Here is a 20,808-nt window from a genome sequence, read left to right on the forward strand (position 1 = left end):
ATGTGAAATGAGCACCTGCTCAACAAGAGACCTGGGAGCTTCACCGGTAGCTTAAAAACTATCTGTAGGCTGCCCTTAAGAACCACTTCACCATTACAAGGAACCACAAGAACATTTAAGGCTTGCTCACATTTGACTTTGGAAGTTACTCCATGCCAAGGGATATAAGATGTTCTGCATCCTCTTGCAGAAGGAACTCCCCCTCTGACCAGGAGCTCTGACACACCACCTGAGTCAGGGCCAGAGGGGATTATCACAGGAACCTTGACCACAAGTGTTGCCATGAGCTCCCTCAGGCTGAAATGACTGCCCAGGATTAGTCACAGATTGAGCATGAATAGAGTCAGGAGAGCTCCCAGTCCAGCCCTTGGGGACACCCAGGACTGGTGGCATCTCCAGACCACCCATATGCTTCAGGTATGCACCATTTTTGTTTGTTGGGGGGGGAGGGTTTGTTGTTTGTGTATTGTTTGTGTGCTTTTTAAAGCAATTAAAAGTATAAAACTGCTCTAAAAGTGTCTGCCTGTCCTTCAAATACAAACTCGATTCAACAGTACTAAAATTCCTCCAATTTGTACCTCTGTTGTCTTCCTTCGCATCCAACACATCATCACAGTTGCATGTCTAAATTTGTCAGAATTATGTCTTTCGCTTCAAATTAAGAAAATTTAAGTGATACTTATCACCCATTATTCCCAAACACACCAGCCATCCAAGGAGTTGGTCACAGGATCAACATCAGAGACACAAACAAAAGCAAAGAAATGCTGAACAGCATAAATATCTCACCCAGAAGATGAGAGCAGCAAAATCAACATATCATTACCATGGTTTTATAGCACTGCAACAACTCTGTGTTACTGATAATCCTTATTATCCATTTCACTACTTTTTTAAAAATCTCCCTACTCCACGAGATATTTAAACAAATGCACAATTAAGTTCTTTTAGAAAGGGTAAAAATCAAAATAGCACCACTAAGAATAGAACTGAATGCCACATGCGAGCCAGGAACAAAATGTAATCATGGGACTTTATAGGAACATTTAGGTCAGGCATCCTCAACTTGACTCATCACACTGAGCAGCTTAAAACTTCACAGCGACCAGGCAGGCAATCACTTTGTTCAGACAGATCAAAATGGTGTATCACTACCTAACAAGAGCACAATAAAGACTTGCTTTTTTTGGGTGAAAACAGTGCTGTCAACATTTGCTGTCTGAACGTAATAAGCATTTTGTTCTCTTCCTGTTAAAATGCAAATTATCCCAGCATTTTCTTTCAAAAGCAATGGAAACGTTCAAATCTGTTTGTTTACTTTCTACACACAGGAGAACAGTAAACCAAAAAAATCTACTCGTGAATTATTTCCAGTGAGTCATTTTCTTATTTAAAAAAAAAAAAAAAAAAATCTTCTATTCATCACTTCAGGGCCTGTGGGAATGGGAAGAAGGGCTAAAAACTTACTTCATTTCTCTTTTACTTCACTGAACCTTGCAGTTCATGTATGAAAAGCAGAGCTCAGTGTCCTGACAAACTCTATCTTTAAATCTGAAGTAGATAAAGGTGTCAGCTTAGAACATGTTTTCAAGCTTCTGCCTATGAAGACACATAGCTTGAAAAGATCAAAATGGCAGAATGCTACTAATTTCCTGGGGAAAAAAATGAATCAATTCTTTAAAAGCTCTAAGGACAACAAAGGGAGCATGGGTGTGTGCACAGCAGCATCAGGCAATGTGCACCTGAATAAAGGAGACTGTCAACAATATGAGCTGGTTCTTTCTTGGAAGCACTTGAGTAAATAAATGACTCCAGAGAATTAAAGCTTGGGTACTTTTCTCCAGAATTGGCGTAACTAAATTAATGAGCAAACAATAACTCGTCACCATCAATAATTCACTTCAAAAGTTCAGCAAAATTATTTGCTAAAAGTTAAGCCTGATCAAAAGGAGAAGGGCAGCCTAAATTCAAGATTAATTACCTTCCTGGGGTTTTTAGTAACTGGAAGAAGAGAAAACAAGATGTGAACAAGGACTGAATATACATAAAATGAGAAATACTCATAACTTCTGTCCCATAGTGGTACACAGTGCAACTCAAATTTCAAATTCTGACTTGTAGGATGAAAATCAGGGTATTTGGAACAGGGAAATGATGTGCTTATACATGCAGAAATGCTTTTCAGGAAGAAAGGAACATTTTTCTCTGTCATTTGAGGAGAAAAGGTATGAAATCGGTTCTTTATGGTTATGTTACAGGCCTTCTGGGTGTTTTTGAAGACTTCTGTCATACAGAAGTACACATAGGATATGTAGCTCCAGTGCTATGAATCACACAGAACTGAAGCCTTGCTCCCTCCTCTTCCTTTTTTTGCCCCTTTCTGATATTTATTACAAATATAACAGGACAACAGATTGGTCTCATTTTTCTAGTCAAAATAACTTTTGTCCCTCCACTCCAATTCTCTGTCTCTGAGCACCCTACCTGCCTTTCTGCAGCTTACCTCTATCTTAGAGTAATTTTCACTTAGTGAAAACCAGAAAAATAAGAATTTGCTTTCTCCTTTCCAGGTTTTAAGACTTTTTTTTTTTTTCCGCTTTTTTTTTTGTCTTTGCTGGAGTTTCAGAAGAGGTATTTTTACTTCTTACTTTGCTGGGCTTTTTTTTCCTTTTGAGGTGCTATGTGGTTTCATGCATCAATTATTTGTACTGTGCTCAAGAAGGGGAGTGTCAAATGACAGAAAGAACAGAAGAGCTGGCATAAGTTTAACCTATATTCTGTGCAGTTTACTTGGGTGTGGAGGGTTAGTTAAGGATGCCAACCTGATCTCACAGGTTGACCCTGGCCTTTCACTTGCACATCTCTCCTTTTACAATATTTCATCTTTCACAGGGTATTTCTCATTTGTAAAAACAGAAAGAAATGATTATGTAGTTTTCCTCTTACCCATCCCTGAATCTTTCTTTGTGCCATCTGAGATAATGTCCACGTGGTCACTGTCCACATCATAGCTGAAGAAGTCATTCAAGTAAGTCTTCGATCTCTGGCCACCAAATACATATAAGCAGCGATTTTTCTGGAATGGGGGGCAGAAAAGAAAAGTCTTTTTAAGTTCAAGACAGTATGCTGGTCAACTGTGATCATTAACAGAAATATTTATCATAGAATCAGAAGTGACATTAAAGCCCAGCCAGTTCCAATCCCCTTCCACTATCCCAGGTTGCACCAAGTCCCATCCAACCTGGCCTGGAACACTTCCAGGGATGCAGGGGCAGTCATTAATGAATCAAAGAGGAACAGAGATATCTCTTCTAAGTTTAAAATCATTGCACACAGGTAACTGCTGCAGCCCTGCCTCATCCAGCTTTAACTGATGCTTTAACTTCACACCATTAAAGCAGCAGCACATCTTTCAAGTTTATTATTAAGGAATTAACAAGCCCTGTCTCTAAAAGCCATCATAAATTCATTGTTAAAAACACAATGGGAACAAAAGACAGACTGTAGGAGAAACCATCCAGGTACCAGCAGATTACTAAATTCAGTACAGGCAAATGGCAAGGAGCAAGCCAAGAATAACAGGTTTATTGCTTCTTTCAAGTCTGCCAAGTGGAAAGTCCGTAAGAGGCAGATTATTTTTCTTTCAAATGGTTGAGAAAACAGAAAAGGACTTAAACTTCCATGACCTGTGCTTACAGAAACCAGTATTCTTACATTTACCACAGGCACCTATTTGAAAGGTCCTCAAGGCCCTGTGCAGAATTTTGTGTGGCAATATGTTTTTCCACAAGATTTTAAAGAACCATTCAAAACAAAAATAAAATTGAAAGCTCTGAAAGCCCAGTATTCACTATAAAAATTCTGATCTTTCACTTGAAAGGGGAAGAGAAATAAAATCAGCAATTTCTTCAAATTGGTGGGTTTTGAATTGGTGGTATTAGTAAATATTTAAACATCACATTTATTTTAATTCTCCTTAATTCTCTTCTCTTAAATAGACATGTGGTTGATGGACACAGCTGGAAAGGCAATGGAAGGTGGTTTTTAATACCCAATACAGAGTAAAATGCTACATACACCCCACCCCTCTGCTCCTCCATGAGGCTCTGGATGGAGTGTCCATAACCCCAGCTGTTTACAGCTGCTCAGGACAACAAAAAGCAGCTTGATGCTCCAGCACCAAGGGCTCTGAGGCCTGTGCAACTCAATGCACACCCAGTAAGTCCCATTCCAGTAAAAACAAAGAGTATCTACCAGATCAGAAGCTTCTAAATTCCTCTACTAACTTAAAAAGAACACATTTTTGGGTCAAACTGAACCACAGCCTTTGGATCTACTCACTATTATTCCATTAAAATCAACTCCTTTAAATTCACCTTGATTTTCACTTGAAATTTTATTCAGTTGAGTCATGAAAGCTCCTAAACTTGAATTAGCACCTGCTGCACTTACTAAAGCAGCATCAGAATGTCAGCAAACATCAAATTAACTGAGACAACACATCGCTCAGGAGATTAAAGAGCTCAAAACTTGCAAGAAAAACCAAAACCAGATGTTCTCCTTCACGTCAGACATCATAAATCAAAGTAGGGTGTGGATACTCACAGAATGGAACAACATGCAGTGTCCTATCCGGGACTGGATATCCTCGGGTCCGGCGTTGCAGGAATCCTCCCTCAGAAGTTTCCACGTCTGGCACTGACAGTCGAAAGCAAACAAGCCACTGAACTGGGGCTCACTGGCTCTGCTGTCATCCACACTGCCATTGCAGGTCAGAATTCGGCCTCCAAAGGTGTAGATCATGTGTTTTTCAGAATCCATGCACATCTGCAAGAACCAGGGAAGCAGTTTTAAGCTGGCACAGCAAGACCTGAACACTCTGATCTAATCTTAAACATGCCTCTCCTGCAAGCAGTGCCTACTAAGCTAAGACACTGCTCTGCACATTTCCTGAGCCTCCAACCAACAGGAAAGGACACACATTTTCATGGTTGTCAGGTCTTAATCTCATAAAAGAAATTTAAAACACAAACCTAATTTCTATATGCCATTTAATATGCCAAAGAAAAGACTAAATGCACCCTTCATCACCTAAAAAACCTGCTGATTTCAGAGAAAAGTACTTGAGAGTCTTTCACAAGGATTCATAGGGTTCTTTTCCATAGATCCATAGTTTCCACAGAAAAAATCCATGGGGATCTTTTCAAGCTACATCCTTATAGCCAGAGAGTTAACAGAGTATATCACCTTTGGCAATGGCTGAGCAAGGAAGAAATTCAAAACTGCTGCTAATTCACTGCCACCACTCAACTGAAGCAAAAATCAGCCTGTGATTTGTTATTGTGATTCCATTCCAAGCACACATTTACTGTTACCCCCATTACTGGAACACAAAGTAGGGGCATAACCTGGCCAAAGATTCCTCATGGAATATATTTATATATTTAACCCTCAAACCTGAACTGAGCTTATGGCACACAAGAGAAGCACTGCAGCATAGATCAAACCAAACCAAACTCCCTGACTCCAGGTGATGTTTTCAGACGAAGTGCAAAGCAGAGGGTTACAGAACACCAGAGGAGGAAAAAAAAGGCAAACCAACAGACAAGATTACAGTAAGATAGAGATGCTACTCAGCAAAGCCTACTCAAAACACTTCTAGTGCAGCACATTTCTGAAGGTTAAATAAAAACTGAAATTACAGTAGGTGCTGAGGGAGAGAAGAGGAAGAGCTGTGGATTGAGAGAACTCAGTGAGGCCCCTCTTTCCTGAGAGACAGCACAGGATAAAAAGGAATCTTTTCAAGAGGAAAACAAGGTACCCAGAGTAGCCTTGCCAGCTGACAATTTCCTTGTGCCTCTTCCCCAACACCTGAGAGACTGGCATTGGTTATTAATAGAACAGAAAGACTGACTGGCTTTTGTTCTGCAGACATGGCGTATCTTTAATTTTCGGTGTCAGCAGAAAGGCACATTGTGCTGGCAAACAGCAGCTTTGGTTACAAAACAGCCAGTACCAATAAAAGCAGATCTTGGGCTGCTTTAAAAATGAGTACTGATGTGCTGTTTCTTGGCGATGCTTCATTTAAAAAAAAAAAAAAAAAAAATCAATTGAGAACAAAATACCTTTTTCAAGTAGACAAAAACCACTGAACACAACATAAGTAAAGAAGTTTTCAATTTGAACACGTGGACAGATGTGACTTTTTAAAGGATTAGTAGCCATTCCTCTAAGGTGTTTCAAGCTTTACAACTCAAGCACATTCTACAGTTCTTAAAGTAACCAGCTTGGAAAGAATCCTGCTCCTGTGTTGGCCTCATTCCAGCAGCTTGCTTGGAGTATTCTTCCAAAGGTACCAATACACAGCTTTTCAAGTTGCTCCCCAAGGCCCTCTGGGCAGGCAGGTCTGCAAACCCAGCTCAAGGAGACTGATTAAAACCAGATGAACTGTGCTTTGAGCTTTAATAAAACGTGTCTTAATAAAATGCATTTGTCTGCAAAGGTTTTTATGATTCTTCTGACTCAGTTTGATTAGAACACCAGCATCCAGTGGCGTTGAGCAGCAATGCTATTAGGATTTAATTGAGTGCTCACACCCTCCTCATCCCTGCTCTGTTACCTGGTGCAGCACCTTGAAATGGCAGAGACTAGATCGAAACTGACTTTTAAACACTGAGAACTTGCAGTAGGAGGATGAGTGTGGCTGACCTGATGATCAAACACCAGCTTGGGGCCTCCATCTGCTGCAGTGTCCTCGCTCAGCAACATCCAGGTGTTGGTGTCGATGTCGTAGCGATAGAAGTCGCTTTTCAGGGACTTGCTGTTCCTCACGGAGGAATCCAGGTACCGCCCCAGGGTGTATATCTGCCGTCGCTGGATGTCAATGCACATCTTGTGACAGGACCTGGCACTGGGACCACTCTGAGAAAGGAAAGGACCACAAAAATAAGGAGAATAATGGATTTAATATTGCTCCAGGTAGGTCGCTAAGGGAAAGTAAGTATTAGCAGCAACTAGAAATCCTTGGGGAATTCAGGAAAATCTGCTTGCAATCAAATACAGGATTAATATATAAATAGCTACAAGAGCACATCCCATAACTTCTGTCCTTTAGAAAGACACCAGCAAAAACCTTAATGTGTTTGTCACAACAAACTTATGATTTGAACCTCTTTTTGTCAGATTCCTTAGAAAACAGTCAGTTTCTCCCAGAAGTGATTCTCAGAGGCGTGTGAAAACTACTTGATCTTTTAAAATAACAGAAGTCGATGCACATGAGAGGCAAATTAAGATGTCACAGCCTATAAATAACTACACAGGAAGAAGATTAAGAAGAAGCTCTATTACAAGAGCCTCCGTTTTATTAATAGGCTGTTTTCTAACAGATCATAAGCAGACACTCCCCCAAGCATTAATATCCCGTAATGGCTCTGGGAAGGTAACAAAAGCACTCCCTGTCCTTCACAAATAGATATGGCCCTCCCAGCCTTCATCTAAAAGAAAGTTTCCCACGGTAAGCAGCATTGCCCTGAGTTATGATCTTCAAGAGAAACACACAGAGTGCCCCATGTCAAATTATTATGGGCTTAATCCATCCAGGAGTGCTCAAGTTAAATCATGAAGTAATTTATTCAATGACATTATGATGATGATACGCAGTCCTGGGCAGTTTCCTTTCTGCTTCCCAAATCTCATTCTAAGGGCCTTCATACTCTTTTTCTTGAAGCATGAGAGTGATATTCTGGTACTCCAAAACATTAGAAATGAAGATGTACAAAGCCTTATGTGCAAAATATCAGAAAAAAGAAAAACATCACATCCTGAGTGTAGATCAATTCTATAGTTTGACACAGTTGGGTGACAGGACACAGAGAATGGCTTCCCACTGACAGAGGGCAGGTTTAAATTAGATACAGGGAAGAAATTCTTCCCTGTGAGGGTGGGGAGGCCCTGGCACAGGTTGCCAGAGAAGCTGTGGCTGTCCCTGGATCCCTGGAAGTGTCCAAGGCCAGGCTGGACAGGGCTTGGAGCACCCTGGGATAGTGGAAGGTGTCCCTGCCCATGGGCAGGGGTGGCACTGGATGATCTTTCAGGTCCCTTCCCACCCAAACCATTCTGGGATTCTATACCAAAAAGTCTATTAAAAATTATTGAAAAGTAAAGATTAGGCAAGTAGGCAAGGATATAGCAAATTACTAAAATCATTATTGAAGACTTACAGTTAAAGAAGAGTAGCCATATCACACCAAATAATCAGCACAATAGTTGCTCCATGTGCTACCAAGTACTGCCTTATGAAAAAATCTGCATAATTGTACCCTTTCACTCAAATTCTACTGAAATTTAAAGTACACTAATGGAATGCACATCACTAAATCGCCTAAAAGAAGAAAGGAAGCATTACATCTTTGTTGTCAAAAGCCTGCACTATTCATGTTACAGAATTCAATTTCTTGATTAGGCAATGGTTCCAGGAAACTGTTTACAGTAACTCAAAAGACCATGTGAAGAGGTGAACTGAATTGTTCATATTTGGTAAATATGAAGCATTATGTCGGCAATGATTACAGCTTTGAGGATTAGTTACTTCATGGCAATTAAGATAATTTTCTTTTCTGAAAAAAAAAAGTACTGATAGCAGTGAAGTATTAGCATAAAATCCTGAAATGCAGCAAAAGCTCATTGATTGCCTTTGGTCACGTGGAAGAAGATGACACAGAAGGCAACAACACAATTTACTTTGTTCCTAGAAAATACAAAAACAGTATCTTGCAGAGGACCCTGTTCCAAACACACAGGGGAGTACCTTTGCATGTGAAGCACCAACCTGCACACACACAAAGGCAGCCCCTGGTTCACAAATAAGTCACCCCAGTGTGCAAAGTCCATCCCAAGCCATGGAGCTGGGACACTGAGGGATATGGCACCAGTCCTCTGCCAATGAGCACGTATTTGCCTTGGCACAGCTGCCTTGTAGGTGAGATGTGAGGACCCACCTTGCGCTTTCTGAGCCTCCCCTCTGGCACGTCACTGCAGTTTTTTAATTGAACTGGACAATTTAAGAATCATCCCCTACTCCCTGACCTCTATGTGGACTAAATTAAATCCTCCCAAACTCATTCAAATGATGTCTTTGGCACTTTCAAGAGTAAATCTCCAATTTAGCAATTTCCAGACCCTGCCTTGCCTCAAAAAGCTACATCATCAACCAAAATTTGTCTGCGCACAGACACAAGGCTGAGACACTTCACAACTCAACTCCCATTTCAAGGCACTGGCACCAACAACACAGTTGCTACACTAAATATACAACATACAGATTTCCTATGACTATTTTAAAATGAGAAAAGAATTCATGAAAAATACCTTTTTTCTTGAATTACATCCTGGCCACATCTACTTTTTTAAAGATCTCTTAAGGTATTAACATTCCATCTCTACAAACACAGAATCTTCATCACCTCAAGCTCACTCAAGAACTTCAGCTTCACCAAGTTGCAGAGCCTGCCACAGCATGAGCTATCTCTTGTAATACAGGAAACTTCATCCAATTCAAAATTCGTTCTCAAAGGAAACTGGAGTTCTGCCCGCACACCACTCACAAGATCACATGGAACCTGCCAAAAGTTTCCTCCTTAGCCTACATGTTTACCAAAATGAGTAAATAACTCCATTAACAATGGTACACGCTAGTTTGACATTTGAGGCAGAAAAGGGGGAAGGTCTAAACCTGTGTTCACTTCTGAGTTCAGCTTGACCATGGCAGTCCTTGCAGTTCGTATGTACTTCAAAGAGGGACACAATGTCCATTTAGAAAGACACTGCAAATGAGTAAAACGCTTCAAGGCACATGTGATGAATCAAGAGCCCGTGGGTGGCTATGAGTGTTCATGCAAAGCCGTGTGCTCCACGTGGTTACAACAGCAGCCTGTTGTTCACAAAAGGAACACACTGCCACAACTTGTCATGGACACAGCAATCCAGTAAATTCAAATGGGAAAGTTTGTTGATTCCACAAATGTTCAAAGAATCTGACCCTTTAAAAACAACTAGTGAGAAAAACTGGACCATGACAGAGATGACTCTCTAACCTAAGGCTGAAGAGATCAAGCATGGCTAGAGGGCAAAGGAACAAACTTCTGTCTCCCTGCCAGGATGTAGCCTGGTCATGATCCATGAGTTCATGTCCCAAGCTGAGCGGATCTTAATAGAGATCTCTACACCCTTCTTCAAATTCAGGCCTTAGCACCAAGTCACGGTTTTGATCAGTTGCTTCTGTGGTTACCTGAACTCCTAACAAACCCATGCAAGACTCCTCATCTCTGGAAGTGTTCAAGGCCAGGCTGGATGGGGCCCTCAGCAGCCTGGCCTAGTGGAAGGTGTCCTTGTCCATGGCAGGGAGGTGAAACTAGAGGGTCTTTAAGGTCTCTCCCAACCCAAATCATTTTGTGATTCTATGACTCAGTGCTTTACTTTAGATCTGGTTTCTTCTAAGCTGTTGACACATGAAATCTACATTTTTGCAGATGAAGTTTCACGACCTGATTGACTGAGGTAGCAGAGGTGTCCCTTCCCAAACAGAGCCCATCTTCCGTAAGACTCAAAGTCACATCCACCAACAGCACCCAAACGACCTGAACAAACACTGGCTCTGGGGACTCCTTCCAGTTCTCATCAGAAAGCTACTGGCAGTCATTCTGCACAATCCCCACGTGAAAGGGGCTTGTGACTGGGCTAAGATGGCAAGCAGTGCGTTGCGCTGCTTTGGCCTGTGCCTCAGCTGCTGCCAAGGCTGTGATGGCAAGAGGAAAGCATTAGCATATCACATTTCTAACCTACAGGACACCAAACAATACCAAAAACGACTAAGCACAGGCACTGCTGGGTTTGTGTGGGACTCAATAAATGCCCACACAGAGCCAGGACTGACCTGAACAAAGTGGCTCTGTGCCACCCAGCTCCACCATACAATCGGCAGAGCACAATAACAGCTAAAACAGATTAAACAGCATGTGCAGAGTCCCATTTGGAAGTGCTACAAAATACCAAGCTTTATGCCCAGCTCTAAGGCTCTTCCTCAAACAGGTTGGTGTTGATGCAACTTCTCTGGTCTCTACAACACAGATAAACGTCCTGGTGAGGGTGGGATGGTGGGGAAAGGAAGACAGTCTGTATGGTCAGGAGCACTTAAGACAGGCTTTCAATCCTTTAAGCACCCAGGGCCAAATAGGATTTTTAGGTTTCGTCAGTGCTACACGAAATTCAATTGTGCAATGCCAAGTGAATACACAGTATACTTTATGAAAAGCCTTCTCAACATGCTAAGCCACTTTATAAAATCTAATTAGAGCTTTCTTCATTTAACTTGCAAATGCTGAAAGCAATTATCCCACTTAAGGACTAACTTACAAAACGTTTTCAAAAAGCAACACAACAGCACCGAGAGACAACACCGCCTCCTTAGAATAATTGATTTGTTCCTATACAGGGGAGAAAGGATTGGGACTCAACTCCTTAGGGTAGGGTCTGCTCAAATCACTATTTATGCCAGAATCAGCAGGCATCATCTTAGCAACAGCATCCTGGCATGCTCCACTAAGGCACAAACATGATAGCTTTCATTTTTTGGTTTGTTTTTAAGTAAGTGTCCTATGAACCTCCTTTAATGTGAACATGACCGCAGGAAGGCGGTTCCACTGCCCATCCCAAACAAAAACTGGGGGAGCTTGGCTTCTTCTGGTTATCATAACCTTTTGCAAATAAAGGGGTTTCAGTTGCAAGAAAAATCTGTTTTATTCAGACCAATCCAGATGAAAAATCTCAGGAGCAAGCCTGGATCCTGTTCAAGAGTCAGGGAAATAAAAACAAAGAACAGCTGACTAATTCTCCGTTCTTGGTCCTGTAAAAGACTGAGAGGAATGTGAACACTGCCTCCAGTATGAAGTTCAAAAATAAGCATCATGAGGTAAATGCTCTTGTCCTAAAGCAAACTAGGACGAGGACATAAAAAGACACAAACAACCTACTTTGTTTCCAGTCCTGAGAGCAGCCTGTCAGGCAACAAATAGTCCCTCCTGCCTACACACAACTGCAGAGATTAATTGCTCTCATTTCCCAGTTTCAGAGTATAATTCATTTCCTCCTCCACCCCTCCCCCCCCCCCCCAAAAAAAGGGAAAGTTCTCCATAAACTTGAAAATGAAAGGAAATGCATATTATTCTTGGCATCAATTCAAGTCCATGTGCTTTAAGATTAGAGCTTGTTAGTGCTTTATCAATGCCGGTCTACAGCTAATAGCTCCCAAAATGTTTCATCTGAGCTGTAGCAAAGATTTGCTTTGCTCTAGCTGAGCACTAAATTCAGCAAGAGAAACAACTGCAGCCACACAACAAAATAAAACACTTCCATCCCATACAAGTTACTCACAGAAGGCATTTTAAGTTTCTCATAACCTAATGGCGCCAGGAACATAATAAAATAATTTAATCTGCTGGGGTTTTTATGGTAGCATGGAGGATTTGGATGGCACATCAGCCCAGAACACAAACCAGAAGGAGCTGGGAGCTGATGTATCGTTCCCATCACCCACAAAATCACCGATGATGTGTCAGGAGCACCAAACCACCAGAGCACACTCAGTCACACAACAGGAGCATCTCAACCATGCTCATGGACAGAGCAGCCCAGCATGGGCACATGGCAGGGCTCAGAGCCCTCTGTAAGGGTTTCTTCAACGTGAAAGACCCTCCCTTAAATAGCACATCCCAATTTCCTACTCTGTAGGATGGCAGAAAGCAGTTCCACCTGTGTCTTTTTATGTCCAAGACTTAACACCTCCAGCAGTAGATTAAAACCCTTTGGATGTCACACAGGGTAGATGCAGCAAAGGACTGAATGTTTCTAGGAGCATAAAATGGGAGTTTAGCTCCAAAAAACAGATTCTGGATGCTCAATGTACACTCCATTCATTTAATTACTCTGCAAATAATCCCTGGAAGCATCCAAGGCCAGGTTGGATGGGGCTTGGAGCAACCTGGTCTGGTGGAAAGTGTCCCTACCCATGGCAGGGGTTTGGGATTAGATGATCTCTAAGGTCCCTTCCAACCTTCAACATTCCATGATTCTTGCCACAGTTTATAAAAATAACAGATATTCCAATTTAATTTTAAGGCTGCTTTACCAGTTACAAAGAATATTTCTGAGAACATGCAAATTCATCAACCATGGAATGGTTTGGGTTGGAAGGGATCTTAAAGCTCATCCAGTCCCACCACCTGCTATGGGCAGGGACACCTCCCAGTAGCCCAGGTTGCTCCAAGTCTTGTCCAGCCTGGCCTGGAACACTTCCAGGGATGGGGCAGCCACTGCTTCTCGAGAAAACTGTTATATATAATTTAAATATTTTCTGCCAATAAATGTTTTAGGAAGCCTAACAAATAGACCAGAATCTGTCTAAGAGTCATGATGCTGAAAACTCCTCAGGACCAGTACTGGAAAGCCACGAATTTACACAATTTTTCACACAGGAGAGTTAAATGTCTTACGATAAATACTAGGTTTGGATATCAAAAAGTTGTAATCAACTATTAATAAGTCCAGGCACAGCCAAGACAGGGAAGGCACCCTCGGTCAGGCAGTTGACACAGAATTTGAGCTATGGCTAATCTGCTTACTGGTGCCCTCCTGCAGAGATGCCACGGGACAGATTTACCAGCAAAGTCCTCTCTGGGCATCTGACTCAGACATGATGGAGCAGATTAAAGTCAGAGGCAGCTTTTAGCACACACTTTTGTGTGCACATCTCTTCAGGATGGGAAAACAATAAAATTAAACAGGATGAAGATTTTTTTTTTTCTCCCCTTCCTAAAAGCACATTCACATTTGGGACAGTCCTAATTTCCCACTGTTGATGCTGCACAGCCTTGAGCTGAGTCTGCCACAAAGAGACTTTCCCTGCTTAAGTTAGAATTAAAAAAATAAATGGCCTGATGTTCTATTTTTGAAAGACGGTTCAATGAGCTTATAAGTCAAATGATCAGGCTCAGAGATCATACGACACGATCCTTATGACAGCAGTGGGCTGGATTTGATGACCCTTGACAGCCCAACCTTCCAGTCTGACATGAACTTGACTCCAAGTCTTTGCTCCATCCTTCAGGGATCAGCACAGGTTTATCACAGCACAGACTCAGTGCAGCACAGGAACACTGCTATGAAAACAAATAGATAATGCTCTATTCCCATTAAATTATTATTTATTAGCCTCCCTGCCAGCCTGCTTGCAGAAATAACTAATTTGAGAGTATTTTTATAAAGGAATGAATTAGTACATGATCTTCCGGCTTCTGATGTGCCCTGATCAAGGTACCTCTAAAGACCAAGTGTGTCCTCACAGCTGAACTTTCCAAAGCACCAACATTGTGCTTTGACAGCTGTGCTGCCTGACTTTTCCCCTACAGTGCAGAAACGGCTTTGGCAGACAATGCCAGAGGAACTGCCAGTGCAGGAGCCACATTCCTGCATCTTTTGAGCTCTCTGCTTTCATACCAAGGTACCATCAAGGCCTTCCAGCAATACATAACACCAGGGATCTCATGCTGCAGTACACCAAGACATCTTACCAGCCAGTGGACAGTGAAAAGGGGAGAAAGCTCCACATCTTCAAGCATGCAAAGAGTGGGAAATAATTTGTGGCCGCTCAGTACTTAAAAGGAGGTTGTAAAAAAGATTAAGGGGAACTTTTTACAGAGGCAGATAGTGACAGGACAAAGTGGAACAGTTTTAAACTAAAAGAGGAGACCTTTAGATTAGCTGTTAGAAAGAAATTCTCTACTCAGGAGGGTGGTGAGGCCCTGGCACAGGTTGCCCAGAGAAGCTGTGGCTGCCCTTGGATCCCTGGAAGTGTCCAAGGCCAGACTGGACAGGGCTTGGAGCAACCTGGGATAGTGGAAGGTGTCCCTGCCCATGGCAGGGGTTGGAATGAGTTGATCTTTAATGTCCCTTCCAACCCAAACCATTCTGGGATTCTTTCATTTACGTGAAGAAGGTTGAAGGAATGTGTATGAAGGTCTTGCACAGGCTTTAGTTTACAGTCAAAAATAAAAGTCATTCAACCTTTGTGATTCAGCTTACAAATGCAAACAAGAGAAGTACTGAGGGAATACCCCAGTACAAGGCAACCTTGCAGTGAAAGGACATCAATTCTGTGCTATTTCTAACAAAAGACACAATCCACCTGCAAACCAAGTGCTGCTCACACTGGTGAAATGTGAAAAAACATATAACTTCTTAAATTTTACCAAGTAAATTGTCAGTTTGTTCCACATTCACTCCTCAGCTTTGCTTTCAGCAACACTGATGAAATGTAACAGACGACCCACCAGAGAACCAGAGCTTTCACCAGCTCCGAGATGGGCCCTCAGGACAACATCCCTTGTGTGCCGAATTTAACTAACCCCATTAACAATTGCAGGATGTTGAATGAGGTCATTTTTGCATGCACCACAAGTTCACGCTGTCCTCTCATTACCAGTAACAATGGCCAACAAAGGTCCAGCCAAGAGAGATTTTTCCATAGACACAAACTACTCAGCTGAGCTACAGCCCCACTTGCAGACCAAAAGGCTGAAAAAATTTAAATGGTTGCTTATAAACTGTTTAGCCACAAAGGTGAGGATGCAGCAAGGTTACACTTTTGGAAATTGATTTTTTTTTTTAATTTATTGTCCCTGAGATGTCAGTGATAGACAAACATGAAATTCTAAGTCTAAATCCTTCGACAGACACAGGCTCTCAGATATTTCTGACAAAGTAAAGACAGTTTCAAACAGGTGACAAAAGAGTAGTTTGCACCCAAAGGAGTAAGCAAGTCATAAGAGTGGCTGTTTCATTTCCTAGAGCCCAATATCAGTAACATTTCCATCATATGCATGCCCTAGAAAATTCATGGAGTAAGTCCTATTAAACACACTAAGGTCTTTCAGGTAGGTCTGAATTCAACACATCACTGCACCACCCATTCTGACAGTAAGTTCTCTTGAGACACTCCAGAAAGCTCAATTCCTAATTACCTCCAAAATCCAGTGACTGAGATACCTCAGTAGTAAGGTCCACAAAAACTTACTACATTTTCAAGCATGTAATTATCCAGACAATTTAGCTACAGATTTGTAGTATTTGGGATACTACTCGAGACTGCTTCCCCTATGTTACCACCTTGGGATAACCAGTATTTCTTTAGGGATTTCTGTATTTGTACAGACTGAGGAATGTTAATGTAACATTAATGTAAAAAGTCTCTCAGTGTAGCTGAAATAAGACATTACTCTACTCGCAAGGCAAAGCAGACTGGTGTGTAAAGCTACTTTCACTCACTGGCAAAAGAGTAAGTTTTCCTTCTACCTCTACATATTCTCCTATTTCTTTAAAATCCTTTTCTTTTAATCCCTTCAGTGTGAAATGCAGGGGTCCTGACATTCCAGCTGGCTCATCTCACAGGTGCATATTTCTGTGTCTTTAAAAGCCAAAAGGATATAAATCAGAATTCCTTGTACCAATATCAACCTCTTCACTAAATCTTTACCTGACAATCCGGTAATGTTGTTTTCCCCCAAAATGCATCCACAGCCACCCAAGAATGACTCTACGCTGCCTCATCTACTATTCACAGGGAATTGCAAAATGCATTAGGATGATGCAATAATGTCCTAATAAAGCCATGTAAGTAAAATAAAGTTCCATTCCAGACCAGAGATCAGAGCATTAAACTCATCATAAGCTGCAGTTGAAGTGGTGATTTTTATCGGAACATAAATGCCACAAATCAACTCTGCCTGATGCATTACTTCAAGGACTAAAAGTAGTTTTACTTTGCAACTGAAAGCTTTATGATGACTTGGAAATTCAGTATAACCTGAAGACTGGCATGCACAAGCTCCAGGGCTGCCAAAGTTGTGCAGCCTCCAGAACACCGGGCACAAGGCATTTATTTAATGCCTCTTCCTCCACGAGACTGACTTGAACAGCAGCGTGTGGAGGAAAGGGACCTCCACACATTCAAACATCTGGTGTGAGGAATAACTGAAGTCTGGCTTGTTTTCTGGGCTTTTTTTCATGCTGGAAGCAAGAAATACAGGCACCCAGTGAGGGAACTGAATAACTTAAGACCTGGAGCTGTTTTCAACTATGGATGATCTTTTCCTTAAAAAAAATGTCAAAGTTAAAAAAAAAAAGACAAATAAACCAGTGTTAAGAGGACAGAATTGGAGGCACACATAAATTAGCTTTAAAAGCTGAAAACCTTTTCCAAAATGTTTACTTAAAAATAAATTATTTTTAAAAGCTGAGGTGTTACTCCCTCAACAGGGTCTTTGTGCTTTAGGCTGCCTAAGTGGAAATCACTGGGGATGTCAGTCAGGCATACGTGAAAGTCTCTCTCTAACATTCTGGGGAAAGAATACAGGCTTAGAACATTTTAAGCCATTATGCTACTAATAGGGAGGAAAATAAACCATTAGCCTGTGATATTTAGGATCAGCCTAGGATACTTTTCATTTGGTTCACTTCAGCATCTGCCGTCTTTGTCCCTACTTTTGTAGGCATTTGCACTATTTAGGAAGTTGGCTCCGAGGTACATCTGCAGTATCCAAGTTTCTTTCAGGGACAGCTGCCTTCTCCCTATGTGCTTTTGTGGCACCAGGCATCTCATACAACTGAGCATCTGTACCACTGGAACTGCTCAGCAGTAGGACATGGCACATTCACTGTATTAGATCTCAAGTCCGTAAACATCACAATATTTGAAACAAAAAGCCCCTCAAGTCACTTGAAGTGTCTTCCAAACTGTATCACCATCTGTGGGAAGAAGTCAATATTTGAGACTAGTTCAATTCCTACACTTCGAACAGCATAGGGTAAAAGCTTTACATTTATAAGCTCATGTACTGCTGCATCACACCCAAAAAACGAGTCAGAGGTGTCACAAACTCTTAACAAAATGCTTCTGTGGTAATACAACACTGAAAGCTTTGGGTAAATTCATCCATGTCAACAAATGTAAGGAAATGCATGCAGAGACTGGAGAAAATTTAACTGGAAATACAATAGCAGCTGAAATTCCCCCTGGCTCTCACCATTAGGAGATCTTTCTACACTTGTCAGCTTTTACTTTCAGCATCCTGGAAAAGCACTTGGTGTTCACAGCAAACTGTCACCTCACAATACACCCATTCTCTACATCATTCTGAACCTAAGGAACAGGAGGCACTTGTTGACCTACACTTTCCTTCATTGTGAGGAAAGATTTATCCTCTCAAGCAGTTAAACCATGACAAGACCTTCACTTCTACCTATGGCAAGAAAACACTTCAAAAATTTTTGAGAGAAACACAGTGTCACCTAAACCTAACCCATTTACACAATTTCCATGTCCTTCACAGAGCTGATTTGAGAGCAGGGTTTTTCTCTGAAGAAGCCAGAATGAGGATGAGTCAATGTATTTTCCAAGAAGCAGCACAGAAGGTACCAATCAGTGCAGTGACACTGTTTGAAGGGAGCTCCCCCCATCTCTGGTCTCTAGGAAATGCTAAAACAAGGTACAGGAATACCAGCGACACACAAAATATGCCAACTATCACACTACTTTAGTCTCATTTATCTGATCTCCAGAGGCATCAACATCCCTCAGCATTTTGATCCTATTTCAAAATCCCCACGCCTATCAATTTACACCAAACGAAGTCTTTCCTATGCTTAAAACTGTCCTCTGCACTGAATTTCACTAAATTACCCTTCAAAAGAGAAAGCTGCTGCTTGGAAACTAGAAATAGACATCAAAACATACACATTAACTTTCTCTATTAACTGACACTGGCCTAGAATAAAAATGTCCAAGGAATGACAAGGTCTGTTTTTTTAAAACTATTTATTCCCTAATCCTGAAGAGGTCTGTTGATCTACAGCCACTAATAAACCCTGAAGACAACAGCATCTGTCAGAACATTCCACCTTGATTTTCAGGGTAGAAACTCTTAAAGGCTCTTAAATGAAATATATTTTGGCTGGGCCTTGTGCCAACTTATTCACAGAGCTGTCACACACTCCAGAGACAGAAGCTGTGGGTAAGCTGAGAGATCCTGAGCTGCTCCATGGAGCATCTCCCTGGAAGGATTCAGGCTTGAGGACAAGGATTTGACAAGGACAGCAAGAGCCCTGCTGGAATACTCTGAAGGGATGGTGGGGTCTGTTTGTCCATCAGCAGTGGTGGTGTGTTCACCAGCAGGTCTCCACACCCTGTTTTTCAGGCTGTAAGTGATCAGCTACTCCAGCAGTGCCCTGAGCATATTGTCCAGACATACAAGACAGACACGGAGGTGGTAGAGCATGTGCAGGGAAGGGAACAGAGCTGGGGAAGGGGCTGGAGCCCCAGGAGCAGCTGAGGGAGCTGGGAAAGGGGCTCAGCCTGGAGCAAAGGAGGCTCAGGAGGGACCTTTTTGCTCTCAACAACTCCCTGACAGGAGAGGGCAGCCAGGGGGGGTCAGGCTCTGCTCCCAGGGAACAGGGACAGGAGGAGAGGGAATGGCCTCAAGTTACACCAGGCGAGGTTGAGTTTGGATATTTGGAAAAATTTCTTCACTGAAAGGGGTGTTCATCCCTGGAAGAGGCTGCCAAGGCAGTGGTGGAGTCCCCATCCCTGGAGGGATTTAAAAGCCCTGTAGATGTGACACTTGGGGACATGGTGTAGTGGTGGCCTTGGCAGTGCTGGGAGAACAGCTGGAGCTGATCTTAGAGGGGTTTTCCAACTTAACTATTCAATGATTCTATGAAAAAGAGCTATGGAAAATCAGCTTTGGTGGTCTAATTGTTAAAAAAGACAAATGCAACTTCAGGTGACAAAGAGACACCTCACTGGAAAACTTTGAAAAACAGCAGCAAAAAAGTTTTTAGAAAAAGGTCAAACAATCTTTTCCTAATGCAGTGCAACAGAAGCTGCCAGTACCTTTATCCCAAAAGCATTACTGTGCATTATCCCTACAATAACACTGGACAGGATGCAATTTTCACCATATTTTGCTCTTGTCCAAGTTTAATTATTGAGTGGCTAATTTAACCACTGTCACTGATTAATTAGAATAAAAAAGCCAGAAGCAGAACTAGCACAATACAACAAAGTAAGATTAAGCTCTACTGGAATCTACTCTGAATATTTTTTAAAATTCCATGTCAACAGACATTTCCTTTTTGCAAATTGTTTGTGAACAGTGATGTCCCTATTAGAGAAACATCTGGAGTCTCTGTTTTTGAATTTACTTTTCAACATTTGAGATTGACCTTTTCATTTCTAAATCAGGTTTCATCCAGATCTCTTTGGAAAAAAAAAAAAAAACAAACCACAACCCACTGCTGGTTTCCAAGTAGAGCTGCTGCCAGTTCACTGTACCTCTGAAAGTCACCAAAACCCTGGACTACACTTCAGGAGGCCTCTTGAACACTGCTGAATATATCACAGAATCATGGAATGGTCTGGGTAGGAAGGGACCTGAAACATCACCTTGTTCCAACCCCCTGGAAGGTCCATGTGCAGGACCTTGCACTTGGCCTTGTTGAATTCCGTGAGGCTCACAGGGACCCCACCTCTCAAGTTTGTCGCAGAGAGTCCTTCCAGAATTCCCCTTCTAAAGACACTCACGTTTCTTTACACTTTTCTCTATTAAGTACATCCCTTCTTCAAAATTCCTCATACATTCATAGATTCAACAAGTCTCCACTTACTAAAATTTCCTCTTTCTTCCTCTCTCCCCTAGACCCTTC

The 20,808-nt window shown here is 41.8% G+C and overlaps 1 protein-coding gene across 2 annotated transcripts in view; it reads right to left on the reverse strand.

Moving 5' to 3' along the window:
• MKLN1 (muskelin 1) overlaps nucleotides 1–20,808 on the reverse strand; it is a 101,091-nt gene that overhangs the window by 28,140 nt on the left and 52,143 nt on the right. For both annotated transcript variants that reach the window (XM_042052384.1, XM_042052394.1), the window contains 3 exons: nucleotides 6,709–6,921; nucleotides 4,606–4,827; nucleotides 2,947–3,076 (listed from right to left, as the gene is read on the reverse strand). In XM_042052384.1, the coding sequence (XP_041908318.1) occupies nucleotides 2,947–3,076; nucleotides 4,606–4,827; nucleotides 6,709–6,921 (565 nt within the window). The remainder of the gene's footprint in view (nucleotides 1–2,946; nucleotides 3,077–4,605; nucleotides 4,828–6,708; nucleotides 6,922–20,808) is intronic.

The sequence above is a fragment of the Corvus kubaryi genome, unplaced genomic scaffold (genome assembly GCF_017639235.1).
Source record: "Corvus kubaryi isolate FWS band 111438036 unplaced genomic scaffold, C.kubaryi_AGA036_p1.0 135, whole genome shotgun sequence".
Lineage (NCBI taxonomy): Eukaryota > Metazoa > Chordata > Aves > Passeriformes > Corvidae > Corvus > Corvus kubaryi.